General features: G+C 45.1%; 1 protein-coding gene across 1 annotated transcript in view; it reads right to left on the reverse strand.

Annotated features, from left to right (window-relative positions):
* Positions 1-16946, reverse strand: part of ITGA2 (integrin subunit alpha 2) — a 227931-nt gene that overhangs the window by 14464 nt on the left and 196521 nt on the right. Inside the window, exons 24-26 of the mRNA XM_075326643.1 lie at positions 8875-8977; positions 3581-3691; positions 938-1042 (exon numbers count right to left, since the gene is read on the reverse strand). Coding sequence (XP_075182758.1) covers positions 938-1042; positions 3581-3691; positions 8875-8977 — 319 coding nt within the window. The remainder of the gene's footprint in view (positions 1-937; positions 1043-3580; positions 3692-8874; positions 8978-16946) is intronic.

A 16946-nucleotide genomic window follows, 5' to 3' on the forward strand; every position in this document is an offset into this window, starting at 1 on the left:
TTAATAATCTGTCTTCCTTAAATCCCTGATTGCATATGTTTCTGCTATTAACCATTTGCTTGCTTCAAGTTCCAGATATGTCTATAAATATACTGTTTTTGTATTCCTATATATATTCCTATTTATATATGCACACTTGGATTTGCTAGTTCTTCCAACTCTGCTCATCTTTCTACCATTCTGAATAAACTTGCTGTCTTGGTCCTCGCTGAGCCACATGCTGAACGTCCAGCCTGGTCCACAGCAGCATCTACTCCAGTCCCTGCGGCTCATTCTGACCTACAGCTTTGGAAAAAAATCTCACCAGTTAAGTCCATAATAGATACTATAAGCAGTGCTGGCTTTGCCCTATATTTTTGCATTTGGAGAGTGTGGGTCATCTCCAACACCCTGCAACCTAACAACCCATCATTCCCAATCTGTTATTAATTAGTGTAAAGTATCGCTGGGTCCTATTCTTCTCCGATTCATTTGTGTCCTAGCTACATGGAGTGTGTAGAATCAGCGTCCCATGTGAAATGCCTACTTGTCATTGACAGATGGGTTCATACACTTTCCATAAAATTGTAATACAATTACCTCACCTTTTTAGGTTTGCAGCAACAGTGGGGTTGATGTATTCATTAATTGCAGAGAGCTGGGGGATATTCTTTGTATAATTGCAAAATTCTTTATAAGAATATGGAAAATTGGAAAAAAAAACCCCTATAAAATCTTTTATAATCCATTAAACAAAAAACCCTGATTTAAGCGATAGGATATTTTCTGATGACACTTATTTTCTGATGACACTTATTTTCTGAGGACACTTATTTTCTGAGGACACTTATTTTCTGAGGACACTTATTTTCTGATGACACTTTCCTTTTAACACATGAAATAAAACTCAGATGACTGTGAGAACTTTTGCCGTTCTCCCTTAAACGAGCCTACTTACCAATTCCTGGATATTCATAAATTTCTCTTCCGTGAATGAAGTGGTGTATTCCTTCTTTCCGATGTGAAGAGGATTGGTGATGGCATTGCAACTAATTCCTTTAAACTAGAAAAGAAATAAAAATATAAAATCACTTTTGAGTTTCCAGTGATGACAGGGTGAGGCTGGAGACATGACGGTGAACCCTGTGTTTGTTGAGGAGGCCTCTTAGCAGCAAAGATCTACCGAGGCCAAAGCAGCGTCCAAGATGAAGAATTTGCTACTAGAGATGTTTTTCACAGCCCCGAGTAGCAGGAAAATAGTTCCACATGCTTTGAGGAAAAGGTCACTGGAATGAATTGCTGCAGATTAGGTGGTGCTTGTGATTTTACAATGGAAGGTTAATGGTTCTGCCAGCCTCAATTTATTAAAGGGAATCTGTGATCAGATTCAAGATGCTTAACCGTGGCCAGTATAAATCAGAGCGTGGCAGCACAAGTGTTTAGGAGAAACTATACTTAAAAGATGCCATTCGTTCAATCTTCATAGTATTAAAGCACTACTACAGCGGGGTTTTTTATTCCATCACTTTAGTGGCGCTTTAAATTCAAGCCCCCACCTCCTGCTTTATACTGACTTTCCGCCACCTTCATCCTTTTCCAGTGGTGCTCTGTTTGGTCTGGACTGAAAGGTAACCAGCCAGTATTTTTATTCACAACTCAATACAAATCTATGAGATCCTCGTTCTTGCTCTCATAGTGTCACGGTTTCCCCTCCCCATCCACATGACTAGGGGGTGGAGCCTTCTCCCGGGCCTCACCTCCGGAGCTGGGATGCGTTAAATACTGTCATCTCCGGTGAACCAGCGCCGGCTATATGCTTAGCGCTGCTTTGCTTGTGAGTGCTGGTCCCTCTAAGTGTGATCCTGATCCGTTCCCTCTTTGTGCCCTAAGCCTCTGTCTGTGTTCTATCCCCTAGTTGTTTTGCCATCCTCTGTCCCACCTCCTTCTTCCCACAATAGCCCCGGTTGTTAGCCCCTCTCCTACTTCACCACTCGGTTGTTTTCTCTTGTACCGACCTCGGCCTGAACTCGACTCCTCCTCTGCTAGTTCCTCTGGTCTTCCTGCTGCACTGTGTATGACCCGGACCCGTCTGACCATCTCCCGCATGCCCCACAGCTTCAGCTGTCCGGCTGATGCTGGCAGACACTGCATCAACACACACTGTGAGTTCCCCTCCTTGCTCATTCAGCTCTGTGTAGTGTCTTTCCCTGCAGAACTCCAGCTCCCTCTGCTGGCAGCCTGACACCTAGGGGCAATTTGCACACTACGACATCGCAGCTGCGTTGTCGGTGGGGTCAAATCAAAAGTGCCGCACATCCGGCATCGCAGTCGATATCGTAGTGTGTAAATCCTTTTTGATATGATTAAGGAGCGCAAAAACGTCCAAAATGTATCATCGGTGTAGCGTCAGTCATTTCCATAATTTCGGAAGGACCGATGTTACGATGTTGTTCCTCGTTCCTGCGGCAGCACACAACGCTGTGTGTGAAGCTTCAAGAGCAAGGAACATCACCTTACCTGCGTCCTGCGGCTCACGCCGGTTATGCGGAAGGACGGAGGTGGGCGGGATGTTTACGTCCCGCTCAGCTCCGCCCCTCCGCTTCTATTGGCCGCCTGCCGTGTGGCGTCACTATGATGCCGCACGACCCGCCCCCTTAATAAGAAGGCGGTTCGCCGGCCAGAGCGACGTCGCAGGGCAGGTGAGTGCATGTGAATCTGAAGTAGCGATAATGTTCGCTACGGCAGCTATCACCATGATATCGCAGCTGCGACGGGGGCGGGTACTATCGCGCTCGGCATCGTAAGCATCGGCTTGCGATGTCATAGTGTGCAAAGTGCCCCATAGATTTGTATTGTGCCTTTGTCGTAACTTCAAGTCAGTCAGAAGCTATGGGCACAAGATGGCGCTGCAGCTCTGAAGAGCTCGGTAGGAGTAGAGCGGTGGTGTATGATGCGGACTGCTCTTCAGAGCTCTGGTTTTTAGGATGGCTAGGGTTTCTAGCACACAGACCCCCAGGTTTCAGAGTTATCCCCAATTCATAGGATAGGAGATAGGAGATAATTTTCTCGTAGCTAGGGGTCCAACTGCTGGGATCCACAGTTACGCCAAGAACCAGAGCTCTGAAGAGCTCGGTAGAAGAAGAGCGGTGGTGTATGATGCGGACTGCAACTCCATTCATTCTATTGGGAGTACCAAAGACCAGCGAGATCAGTGCTCATCAATCTGTAGCGCCATCATTAAAAGTTAACGGAATGGCTGTGCGCATGATTGACCACCGCTCTATTCACGTGGGGCTTTTCAGAGCTCTGGTTTTTGGGATCACAGGGGATTCTAGCAGGTGAACCCCCAGCTATCAAAAATGCCCTTTTTCTACAAAATTCTGGGTGAAAGTAAACCTGTGGTGGTGATTTACCATCTGCACAAAGTCAGTACTGTGTGTGGGATTCAAGACAGATTTTAGCTGCAATAAAAAGGGTGAAATCTGAGACAACAAAATCTGCACGTAATAAGCAGAGATTTTCATGAAGATATAGTAAGTTACAAAAAAACTGCACCAAATATTGAAGTCAACCTTACCACTGTTGTATTGGAGCTTCTTACCTGATCTGTGTGAATATCGGTGATGTACATCAAGGGATTGTTTCCTTTTGTAAATTCTGGCACATTCACAGTTACAAATGCTGAAGTCACTAGAATGGTCCCAGTACTGATCTAAAATAACACAATTATAAATATGTCACCAAGAAAATAAATCTAAAAGAGCTCCGTACCCAATAACAAGGCAGGAGGTCCTGGCATATAAGGTTTGTGCACACATTTGGGATTTGCAACAGAAAAATATGATTCAAAGAAAAAAAGCTGCGGAAAACACGTATTTTTGCCACGTTTTTGCATGCATTTTTATGCATTTTTTCCCATTCAGGTTTTTGGGGGCAAAACAAGAATTCTACTGCAGTTTGGAAACTGATTCATATGTACAAGGAGAAAATACGAGATTTCCGAAATCTCATTCCCATTGATGGTACTGTAAAACGTTACGTTTTGTTTATTTTCGCAGAAAAATCTTGTAGAAAAAAAGATGCAACTAAAAGTGGAAAAAAAACAACATATGAACATCCCCAGGTTTTTGAAGTTACTTTTTTCCAGAAATGGTGTCACTTCTGTCCAATGGCTTTGTTGAGCATTATAGGTCGTCTTCATTAAAGAGTAACTACCGTAATCTTCTGACTATGAGACGCACTTGTCCTGCTAAAATTGATTTGTCTTAATGTCCACAGTAATGTCTGCAATGTGAGACATCCCTGACTGCTTCATTAAATCATAGGGTAGAGCATTCGTAAGAGCTGTGTTCCTATCACTGAGATATCTAAGTGTCTGCACAGTTCTCTCCCTAATTAATTGTTAGCAGGAGGGACTGAGCTGAGATTGCTGGCAGGTTAGAGCAAGCTTGTGTCGCCATGAGGGTTAATAGAAGGGATCTTTGATGCACAGGCTGAAAAATAATACAGTCACATGTAGGTAACACAATGATTTTACACTTAGCAGGAGAGTCTCCCAGACAATAGCCGATGTCCGGCTTTTCCTCGTGTTCCTCTGTCTGCACTATATAGGATACACATGTGATGACGTCCTTGTTTGCCCACATTTATGTGTGGTCATGAAGGGCACAGGACTGATTGATAAAAAATCTGAAATAGGGATAAATTATAGTGTGAAAATTAGAATAAATTCTACTCTAATACAGCGGACCATATTGTGCAAAAGGACTGTACGTGGGATATATAGTAGACGTTACACATATGAGGCACCAGGCACGTAGCCGATTCCACAATAAATGGACTTCCTCTCTTCATGAACGTTGGTACAAGACAACCAAAGTAAACTGCATTGGGTCCTTGTTATGTCAGTGTTGGGGACAGTATATAATGCCCTTTATTTTTTGGGACAGCCCTATTTCTACCACTTTGTAATAAATCTTTACCCTCCTACCATCTACCCTAGAGCACCAAGAAATGAGCACAACTGTAGACCAAAAACATTACTCCTCCACATCAGCAAGGCAGTTTTTATAGTAATATTTTTTTCCTATTTTCTGTTGTCCAAACCTGGGTGCGTCTTATAGTCCGAAGACTATGGCAATACCTTGTTCCATGTTTTTTCCTGTTTAAGTGTCTTTATATTTACAAGCAGATAAGTGGGGTCCAGGTCCAGAGTAGAGATGAGCGAACCCGTGGAAGTTCGGTTAGGCGAGTACAGCTGAACCAAACCTCCATGGGTTTGGACTTGACCCGAACCCCAATGGAAGTTACTGATTGGAAGTTCGGATCTCCACCCACATGTGAGCCGTTCAAACACTGCAAGCGGCTCTCACTGAGCTGAGCACCAAGTGTACCGGAGCACAGCAATGCTCTCACAGGTGGTCAGCATACGCAAAGCACCCAAACTCTGTTTTTTTTGTAAAGTTGGTATTTGGCCAGAAAAATGAACATCAAGTTCGGTCACCTCTAGTCCTGAGATCCTCATCAATAGCTCAAAAGTCCTTCACCCACCCAAGAGGTGCACAGCTCCGTAAACGGATCACCGGGTATAAGGATCCAATACAAAGCATTGACTCCATACAATTCCTACTACAGGCCGCGCTCCTGTCTCCTCCCGAGCTGGACAGGGAGATGATTTTAGTGAATGAAGTCTCAGGAGCCGGACCACCACTGATCTACTTGCAATTATAAAGACAATAATTCAGGAACAAACATTACATAGGTTTTGTCACTATCTTACATGAGGCAGAGCTGCAATACCGGACACTGTCCATGGACAAGACTAGAAAACAAGATAATTTTCACAGAAAATCCGATAGAATCTCAGAATCAGACGATTGTGTATTCTAATTGATGCTGATACTGAGATAGAAGTTCAAATAGATGAAGACTTAAATAAGGAAAACCTGTATACATTGGATTCTGCAGGTATTATATAACCCCACTGGTACTAACTTTTCATGAGGGTATAGTCTGCTCTGCCCGTCTCCAGCACATTCTGTAAAGCCGGCGAGCGCTGAGCTGGAACTACAATCTACAAATTCCTTTATTCCTTTTCTTATTTCATGTCTTCCTGTTTACTGCCAAGTCACATAATTCCAAAACTCTAATTTTCCACCAAAAAGACTTTTCTCCAAAAAGGCAGTCTGTTAGACACATTAATAAATAGATGGGTGACGATATAAATTCATACTTCTCCATACTTAGGTCTTCTTAGGTTCTTTTCTTCAGCCAAAGAGGTTGTGCAAGGAATTTTATTTTTCAATGCCTCAGGCTGCTTTAAAATAATAAAAGAAATCATGTTCCCCCTCCATGATCCTCCGATGCCTTTACTCTGGCGTTAACCTGGTTCCTGATGTACTCTGCATCCCGGTCCTAGCCTAAACACTGTGGAATTGCCGAATGTGCCTGCTCAGCCAATCACTTGCTGGCGCGGAGGATTGCACAGTGACCTACTGGGGTCCAATGGGATTTTATACAACTTCTAATGAAGTGCCATCTACCAATAATGATTGTATAAATGTATTGTCATTATTTTTCCAATCAAAACAAACATTGGATAGATAAGAACAGTTAAACCCCACCCAGGAGGAACTTCAGAGATGAGATTATATATTTTATTAGAAAATACCTCTGCCAGTCAGATATATACTAATAATACCTGTATTTGGTTTCATGCACATGACAATAATATGAACTAATTAAGTTTTATACAGACTCTCTTCTGCATAAGGGCCATTTCACACATCCGGCATTTCGCTGGATTACTGGATCCGGCACACTCCAGTACAGTGTAATACAGTACAATGGCATTGCGGCAACCTCCGGGCACATGCTGTCATGTGACCTGAGCATATGACCGGAGCTTGCCGCGATGCCATGGTACAGTATTAACACTGTACTGGAGTGTGCCGGATCCGGTAATCCGGTGAAATGCCGGATGTGTGAAACGGCTCTACGACCTTTCTAAATCACTGACATAGTGGCCTATTGGGATGAATGAAACCCAGTGACCCAGAAAGGTGCCATCTTTTTCTATAATGTCTTATGCACACAGGAGAGACTTGTTGAGCAACGTAAAGTTCTGTGGCTTCATTTTATGGACCTGTATATAGTATGGGGTGCATCTGTATAGCACAGTTTTGTTTCTCTCAGATTCTGCATAAAATTCTGTATAGCCTCTGTATGAAATCAAAAATGTGCATGATGCCTAAAGGCCGCTTTACACGCTGTGATCTCGCTAGCGAGATCACTAGCGAGCGTACCCACCTCCGTCGGATGTGCGTCATGGGCAAATCGCTGCCCGTGGCCCACAACATCGCTAGGACCCATCACACGGACTTACCTGCCTAGCGACGTCGCTCTGGCCGGCGATCCGCCTCCTTTCTAATGAATGACAAATAGCAAAAACTGTGGAAAGAAAGCGCACATAGGGTTTTAACCGATAGATATAGGTGCAGGGAATAGGACAGGTACTCACCTGCTTCAGTTGTGACAGGCACAACTCCTTGTCAGCATGGAATAAATGAATACAAAAGTGGTCAGCTGCAGCCCCGATATTGCAACAGGATGGGGGATGATCAAAAGAAATCGGGTTAAATGCTGCGCTAAAAACCACAATCCAAAGATATATCGTGAATTCCTTTTCTTTATTTTCACAGGTCAACGCGTTTCAAAGGCATCTCCACCTTCTTCATCAGGACAAAAGTCAGAAAGGAACAGCATAACCTTAAGGTTATGCTGTTCCTTTCTGACTTTTGTCCTGATGAAGAAGGTGGAGATGCCTTTGAAACGCGTTGACCTGTGAAAATAAAGAAAAGGAATTCACGATATATCTTTGGATTGTGGTTTTTAGCGCAGCATTTAACCCGATTTCTTTTGATCATCCCCCATCCTAATGAATGACAAAGGAATTCAGCTCACCCACTCCAAGTCTCCAGGCCCTCTCTCTGCAGCACGGACAATCGGCCGGGCAGCTGCAAGCATGTGAGATGAGATCCAGCGCAGGAAGGAAGGCAGTCTTCAATATAAATTTCCATATGGTAATGTGTGTGACTAAGACCGTGTAATACGGTCGAAACGCGTCGCTAGTCATTCTTCCCCTGCTCTCTGTACCTACCTTCATACGTGTGCACATGGAATAAACCATATGGAAATTTATATTGAAGAGTGCCTTCTTTCCTGCGCTGGACTTAATCTCACATGCCTCCTTTCTAAGGGGGCGGTTTGTGCGGCGTCACAGCGGCGTCACTAAGCGACGGCCCAATAGAAGCGGAGGGGCGGAGATGAGCGGGACGAACATCCCGCCCACATCCTTCCTTCCTCATTGCTGGTGGACGCAGGTAAGGTGTTGTTCCTCGTTCCTTCGGTGTCACACGTAGCGATGCGTGCTGCTGCAGGAACGACGAACAACTTGCGTCCTGCAATAGCAACGATATTTGGGAAATGGACAGCATGTCAACGATCAATGATAAGGTGAGTATTTTTGATCGTTAGCGGTCGCTCGTATGTTTCACACGCAACGACGTTGCTAACGAGAACGGATGTGCGTCACGAATTCCGTGACCTCAACGACATCGCGTTAGCGATGTCGTTGAGTGTAAAGCGGCCTTTACACAGGTATTATTAGTATACTGTATATCTGACTGGCAGAAGGAATTGCTAATAAAATATATAATTTCATCTCTAAAGTTCCTCCAAGGTGGGGTTATCTTTTATTATCCGTCCATTGTCTATTTTGATTGGACAGATATATTATTTATATATTTCTACAATCATAATAGGTAGATAGCACTTCAGTTGGATAGTTTTAATAGTAATAATGAAGATAAGGTGAAAATAAATGTTCAAAATTACCTTTAGAGTAAAGTTAAATTCTGGACCAATTTCTCTAAGATGATTTATAGTTGATGGGATACTGGCCCCAGAAAATACTTCATAAAAGTTTATGCTTGTAGACCTATTAAAAAATACAACAGCATGTGTTACACCATAGAGCAGTGATCTCCAACCTTTCTTACCTTGAGAACCAAATGCAGCTTTGAGAGAGGGTTGCGATCCAATACCTGACCCTACCCTAGAGGAGTGACATCCAGTTCCCACTTCCCCACAAAGTGTTTCAGGGGCACCACATGCAAAATTTAGGGTGCAAACCTCCGTGGCTTGGTAGGGATTGTGAAGATACTAGAAAAACATCTGATGTGTATAGGAGCCTTCCGACTCTCCCCCGACAAATGATATCAAAGAAGAGACGTCTCAGACCAACCCATGTGTTTTCAGGGAAGATAAGCCACCAGTAGAGGTGCCTGCGGTGGCTTTCTTGTCTGTCTACATCGAAAACCCCTGAACTCTTGGCCAAGTAGAGTGCTCATGTGTACACGGAAGTTGGGTGAGAGAAACGAACATTCGGCAGAGACCTGTCTCATCTTTATGGCCGGTTTTATTCTCCTTCATCTTCAAGATTGCCCTCCCTTCCTTCACAAAAGGCTCCATGACGGTTTGTCGCACTAGTGTACGAGTAGCCCATAATGTGGTTACACCACTTAACGGCTTCACCCAGGACTTCCAGCAGAGTCAGTTATTGGAATATAATGCGTTCAGACCAGCTTTGTGGCTGCACACATTTGTTTTACCATTATGTTGCTCTTTATGTCTTGTAATGCTATCAGTTACCTTCCCTTTACAAATATCATTTTCCACAAAGACAATTCACTTACACAGTATAAAGAAATTCATTGCTCTGCCAGGTTTTCCTTTATTGAATTACCCCTTTAGTGACCAGATCTAAAAGGGCCTTACACAGTCAAAAAATATGACCCCAAACGCCTGTATACATATAAATAACAGGTACATATAGTCCTCACCCTCCCCGGGTCCAGCACTGTTTCTCCATCCCTGCTCTCTTCTGTTTTTTTTTTGCTACAAGGATGACATCACGATTATACTACACAAAACTGCTGCAACCAATCACTGAGCTGTTTTGTTCAGCTTAGCGATTGGCTGCAGCGGTCATTGGATTTCCATTTGTGACATCCCTGTTGCAGCTTGATAAAGATTGAAGCAGCACCGGAGGGTGATCGCTGGACCCTGGGAAGGTAAGTACCAGCTGTATTTGTTATTTTATATGTCCAGAATCGCCTGGGGCCATAATTTTTGAAAGTGAAAAACACTTTAGTAACAACCAATTTAATTTTTTTTCATTTAATATTTTTCCCTGACCTTTGCTTTCTGAAGGGGAGGGGTGAGAGTGTTATTTTTACTTTGTAGCACGCAGAATTCTTTTTGTGAGGCAAGTATAGAAAAGAAAATATTGTTCTGGATTTTCGTTTAGTTTTTAAACTTCAGGTTATAATTAGGGATGACCGAATAACTCAAGTATTCGGCTTCGCGAATATTTGCCAAATACGTCGCCGCTATTCAACTATTCGCGAATATTCGATGCGCAATGTAAGTCTATGGGAAACCCGAATAACAACTATTCAAAACTATTCGACTTCCCATAGACTTACATTGCACATTGAATATTCGCATAGCGGCGACCTATTCGTCAGATATTCACGAAGCCGAATATTTGAGGTATTCGATCATCCCTAGTTATTACTGGTGAATGGATGCCCAATAAGCATAGGACTTTTAGTTATAGGTAGTGAATAAATGTGTGTTATAAAATGTATTTTATGCGATTTTTCTTGGGAGGAGGGGATGTGAAGTTTTTCACTGTAACTGAGGCATTCATATCAGCTCAAGTTGCAGGGGGAAACAGCTCCCTGTGCTTATAGAAGTCAATGGGAGAGCTGATCTGGGTTTGCTAGGACTGAGAAGCTTTACTATGATGGGCAGATACTCAGCGATCATGAGATCACTGTGTACAATAAAAGCATTGACAACCCCTGATTAATGGCAATCAGGAGGATTTCACCCCCCTCACTATTTATATGTGCATGTAGCTCATTAAAGAGGACTGACAACCAGGATTTTTCTATATAAACTAAAGTCAGTGCTATACTGCCGCTATCATGCTGATTCTATACATACCTTTAGTTGTGAGATCGGATGTATACTTTCTGAAATATAGACTAGTAAATTTGTGAAATGCACTGTTACTTGATGACAGGTGCAACGGAATATGTAATAGGTGGGTCGGGTTTTGCTAGTTATTCCCACCCCTGTCTGCCTGCCTGTCCTTCCTCCTCCTGTTTCATATATTACAGGGGGAGGAAGGACAGGGGGAGGAAGGACAAGGGGAGGAAGCACAGGCAGCAGATATGGGCAGGAATAACTAGCAAAACCCGACCCACCTATTAGATATTCTGTGGCAGATCTCATTAATAACTGCATTTCACAAAAGTACACCTCAGAAAGTATACATCCAATCTGACAACTACAGGTATGTATAGAATCAGCATGATAGCGGCAATATGGCACTGGCTTTAGTTTATATAGGAAAATCCTGGTTGCTGGTGCTCTTTAAGGCCCCCTTCACACATCCGTGAAAAAAAGATCTGTTTTTTCACGTACGTGTTAAAGGGGTGGTTTGCTCCCCGTTTGCAGTCTTTGTGGCACATTCCTGTTCACCGTGTGTTATACGTAATAACACACGGAGAACGGAAAGCCCCGCCTTACCTGCTTCTTCCGGAGCTGTCTGTGGTGCTGACTCACAGTGTCTGGCACAGGCCACACCCCACTGACGCTGCTTCCGGCCCCCAGTGAAGAAGACGCGTTGTTCAAATTCACTGGGGGACGGATGCAGGTGACAGCCGCGGCAGAGCCTACAGGGCTGGTGGAGGTGAGTTTGTGTTTTTTTTATTTTTTACAATGCCACGTGTGTTTCACCGGCGCGTGTCACGTGCACCTGCATCCACACTACATCCGTATGATACGTGTGCGGGCCCGTGCTGCCAGAGAAACATGCACATGCATCTGTGTGGAGCACACAGAACACGTCTGCTCCACACAGAGGCAAAGGCCACTGGCAGAACACGTGCGTGCATATATACCCATTGATTTTAATGGGCATACGTGTGCCCGTGTCTCCGATACATACGGGCACGGACCTAGCACGTACCGGAGACATGACATTTCCAGGAGGGATTTTCCGGTCGTTGATTCCTATATTATTCCCAATTACCCTTACCCGGTATCAATAATACACTGACACTGCTTGCGACTTGGTAAAAAATGGCCACAGCAGCCCTTTATTGCCTATTGTTTACACACTAACACAAGGGGGCGCCGTCCAACGGGCGTCCCCAACATTTAACAATAGGTAATACCATAATAATAATAATACAGTACGTAATACAATACGTAACCCTGGGTAGGCCCGGTCCAGAAACCACCTTCCACCACCAAAACATGATCCCTGGCCGCAACACACACCGGGCCGGAGATGAGGTATGAATCACCTACGGATCAATACCCCCCACCTTGCAGGACCCATGCCTGCAAGATCCTTGTAACCGGAGCCACTATATCCTACAAGTGACTCTCCAATCAAATAACATTATCCGTTAAACCGCCTCTGGACCAGACCTACCCCCGCCATAAGTCCGGTCCAGAAGCCATATTCCACCACCAGAACACAATCCCTGGCCGCAACACACCGACCCAGAGATACGAGGCATTAATCACCTACGGATCAATACCCCAAACTTGCAGGACCCCATGCCTGCAAGATCCCTGTAACCAAAGCCACAGTATTCCGCAAGTGACTCTTCAATCACACAAACCGTCAGAAAAACACGTTCCCTGGCCGCAACACACTGACCCAGAGATACAAGGCATTAATCACCTACGGATCAATACCCCAACCTTGCAGGACCCCATGCCTGCAAGGTCACTGTAACCAAAGCCACTATATCCTACAAGTGACCCTTCAAATCACACAACCGTCAGAAACACGATCCCTGGCTGCAACACACCGACCCAGAGATGGGGGCATTAATCACCTACGGATTAAAACCCCCCCAAGTAGCATCAAGTATCAACCGTGTCTCAAAACCTTACATTCCTCTTTACCTCCAACTCAATATTATCCCCGGCTGCAACCTCCAGCCCAGAGATATGAGGCATCAATCACCTACGGATCAATCCCCCATGTGCATAACAGTAACTGTGACCTCAAAAACCTTAAAGCCCGTTAGCGACTTTAATCCAACAACATCCCCGGCTGCAACTAGCCCAGAGATAAGAGGTATTAATCACCTACGGATCAAAACCCCTATGCCTTGCAGAACCACGTGCTTGCACTGCACTTGGATCCAGAACCATGACCCCAACCAGTGACTCCTCCTGCGATTACCATTTCACCAAAATGGATCACTGACAATAACAATGGTCCCATATTTAAATGAGGTAAAAGTCACCAAAGGAGTAATACCCTTACCCAAACCAAAAACTCCCGTACTTTCAATTACCTATCACCTGGGGCACTATAGCCACCTGTGACTCCCTGGCAACCATCAACTCCTTAATATATAATCCTTGGCAACAACCCTGACCCATATATAAGGCATATAAGGCATTGATCACCAATGGAGCAATACCTCCTCCCTGCAGACAACCTTGTACCTGCAGGTCACCAGTAACCGGAGCCACTGTACCTTCCCCAGTGGCTCTCCATCAAAACACCAGTAACAATTAGAGCTCCTCTGGACCAGACCTACCCCTGCTGCTGTGACAAAGGACATAATCCCCATTATTTATGCTGACCATACACATATACATCATACACATCATATACATATATTCCCACATTACCCCCATCTTATTCACCCACTTACAAGAATCCCAAATGACAATATACATCACAATCCACATAGAAATCTCTTTTGTTTCGTTTTTTTTTTTTTATTATTATTATTTTATACACGACACTTCCTCCAATCCTTTCTTTTCTCATTTTTTTTTTTTTTTTTTTTTTTTTTTGTTGTAATGGCTCTTAAAATTGAATAATTATACATGCATATAATCACACCAATAATAACAATACACAATAGAAGGGAGGGAGGGTGGGAAGCTGTCATCCAGGAAATGCAAGAGGAGGTAATGGACTCCCACCTCCTATATACACCATAAAGCTCCCTCCTTTCCTTCCACCACACTCCACCCCCTAACCAATCACCTTCTTTTCCTCATTGTTAAACAAACCAACACTGTTTAACCCCATCAACTCCCTACCCTCCGGGCTGTCATGTCGCCCCTACACCCTATGGGTTCCATGGCTTTCTTGACATTTCCAGGAGGGATTTTCCGGTCGTTGATTCCTATATTATTCCCAATTACCCTTACCCGGTATCAATAATACACGGACACTGCTTGCGACTTGGTAAAAAATGGCCACAGCAGCCCTTTATTGCCTATTGTTTACACACTAACACAAGGGGGCGCCGTCCAACGGGCGTCCCCAACATTTAACAATAGGTAATACCATAATAATAATAATACAGTACGTAATACAATACGTAACCCTGGGTAGGCCCGGTCCAGAAACCACCTTCCACCACCAAAACATGATCCCTGGCCGCAACACACACCGGGCCGGAGATGAGGTATGAATCACCTACGGATCAATACCCCCCACCTTGCAGGACCCATGCCTGCAAGATCCTTGTAACCGGAGCCACTATATCCTACAAGTGACTCTCCAATCAAATAACATTATCCGTTAAACCGCCTCTGGACCAGACCTACCCCCGCCACAGAACAGGCCACGTGACACCTTGCGTGGCCTGGACCCCCACACACCCAACGCTTGCTCCCCCAACTTGCAAGCCAAACCAACCATTAAAACCTGTCCATCTATCACTTAAACTCTGAGCATCCCATATATGCACCATCCAGCGTACCCAGTCCACCTTACTGCACCGCACTCCCCTGATCCTTGGTGGCAGGAGCCACCGGGTCCCTCTGACGGCCACTCAGGCCCACCATGCCACAAGCTCCCAAACTATACCGGAATCCACACCATGCCCCGCTGGCCTTATCATAACCAATTAAATGCAGTACCGACTGTACTGTACTGTCCTCCCCAGTACCGACCAAAAAACCACTGTACAGTCACCCTGTACAGTCAGTCCTCCTCCTGTCTCCAGCTGAATTAAACCACCACTGGGGTTGAGATACAACAACAGGATGACACTCACACTGCTTATGCTACTGGGTCACTTCACACCCCAAACCTAGTTCTCCCAGGAAACCGCTAAAGTGAAACCCCGCTGTAAAACGACTGCAATCCATAGCCTTGAAATTTCCCCTACAGCTGACCTTGCAGCTTCCCCAGAGCCAAATATCACTACTGGTCTCCCCTGACCGATTTATTCCGCCATCACACCCTCTGACAACAACAGAGGCTCGAGCTGTCTTCCCCAGAAAATCCCAAAATCTTCCCACATACTCAACTACCACACTAATGGACCTTCTTCATCCGAAATCAGGCCCACTTAATTTCAACGAGGCCCACACGGCCTAACGGAACCATGCTCCACCTCAAAATTAACACGGCCTCATAAAACAAAACAACCGCAACCATCGCCCTGTACCCCTTACTGAGTCGAAGATATTGAAGCATTACCTTCGATCCCAAGGTCCCCAACAACACCTCCAACCATAATGCATAGTCCGCTTGCCTCTGCAAACTGGACCACGACAAGCTCCCTGTACTACAATGCCCACCGGAAAATTGCAGCCACACCACTGGCCCGATTGACTCCATATGCAACTATGGGCATCAGGAGACACAACTTTACCAAACACCATGTCCGGGCCTTTCGATCTCAAGGAAAACCTTGTGACACGCAACCCCCTTTGAGCTCTCATATTACACCCCAAGATAAATTAAAACCTTGGCCACACCATAGTATCCGCTCAAAGCCGACCACCGTGGGGCGTACCACCATTTTCCCGTAACGCACAACTGCACCTTCAAACCAAATACCTTCGTGCCGTGAGACCGGAGCACCACGACTCCCTAAGCAAACCCTTACCCAGATGCCCATACCTACCACCGGGCCAAGCATTCCTTTTTTTTTTTTTTTTTAAATTGTATATGAATATTAAATAGACTCCACCAGCCCACAGATGCCAGGAGTCCACTCATGCAAAACACCCAATAATACCAGATGGCCCCAAGCTATCCGACTTACACTCTATGCACCACAAGTACCCAATCCTCTAGTCCAAACCATAACTCGCATAGTCCCCACCCGTAATCACGGCTGTCCGAAGAACTCCATTATTCCGTCCGCAGCCCACCATTGCTGATTAACCGAGTTCACCCACAGCAGCCCAAAGCTGCCCAGCACCTACATTAACACCAATTCAGTCACGCTGGACTCAACATTCCTGCCAGCACCAACCTCCACAATGGGATAACATGCTGACTAGCCACAAATTAACCCCATGTTACCATTGATGCGGTTGCAAACCTACAAACCCATTACAGCAACCAACACTTCACCTTCTCCTACATTTCCGCTCTCCTTTATTCACTTATCCACAGCAACCCTCGCGCCATACCGGGGCCCCGCACCTACACATCACTCACAAAAACCCCCTGAAAACTCCTCGAACACACCGTACCGCGGGACCCCTCGCCCCTTTACCTTACCCACCATAATTCATCCAATAAGAACCACCATGCATCAGAAGATTAATAATGAAACACCCCAGCAAACCTTCAATAACTGCGCCGTCTCACCCGCTCACATGTGCCGCAATCATCAGCCCCCTTAACCAAGTCTCACAAGACCTAAACTGCGGTAAACGCCGTACCTCGCCATCCCCAACCTGCAACTGTAACCACCGGACCTGACGCCACCTGCACCCTCACGGCCCCGCTGCCATGAGACCACCCCGTCCGTAACTCTGCCCCTGGCCTCCAGAACAACCAACCGACCTATGAACTAACCACATGCTCCAAACCCCCCCAG

This window comes from Anomaloglossus baeobatrachus, chromosome 1, assembly GCF_048569485.1.
Source record: "Anomaloglossus baeobatrachus isolate aAnoBae1 chromosome 1, aAnoBae1.hap1, whole genome shotgun sequence".
Taxonomy (NCBI): domain Eukaryota; kingdom Metazoa; phylum Chordata; class Amphibia; order Anura; family Aromobatidae; genus Anomaloglossus; species Anomaloglossus baeobatrachus.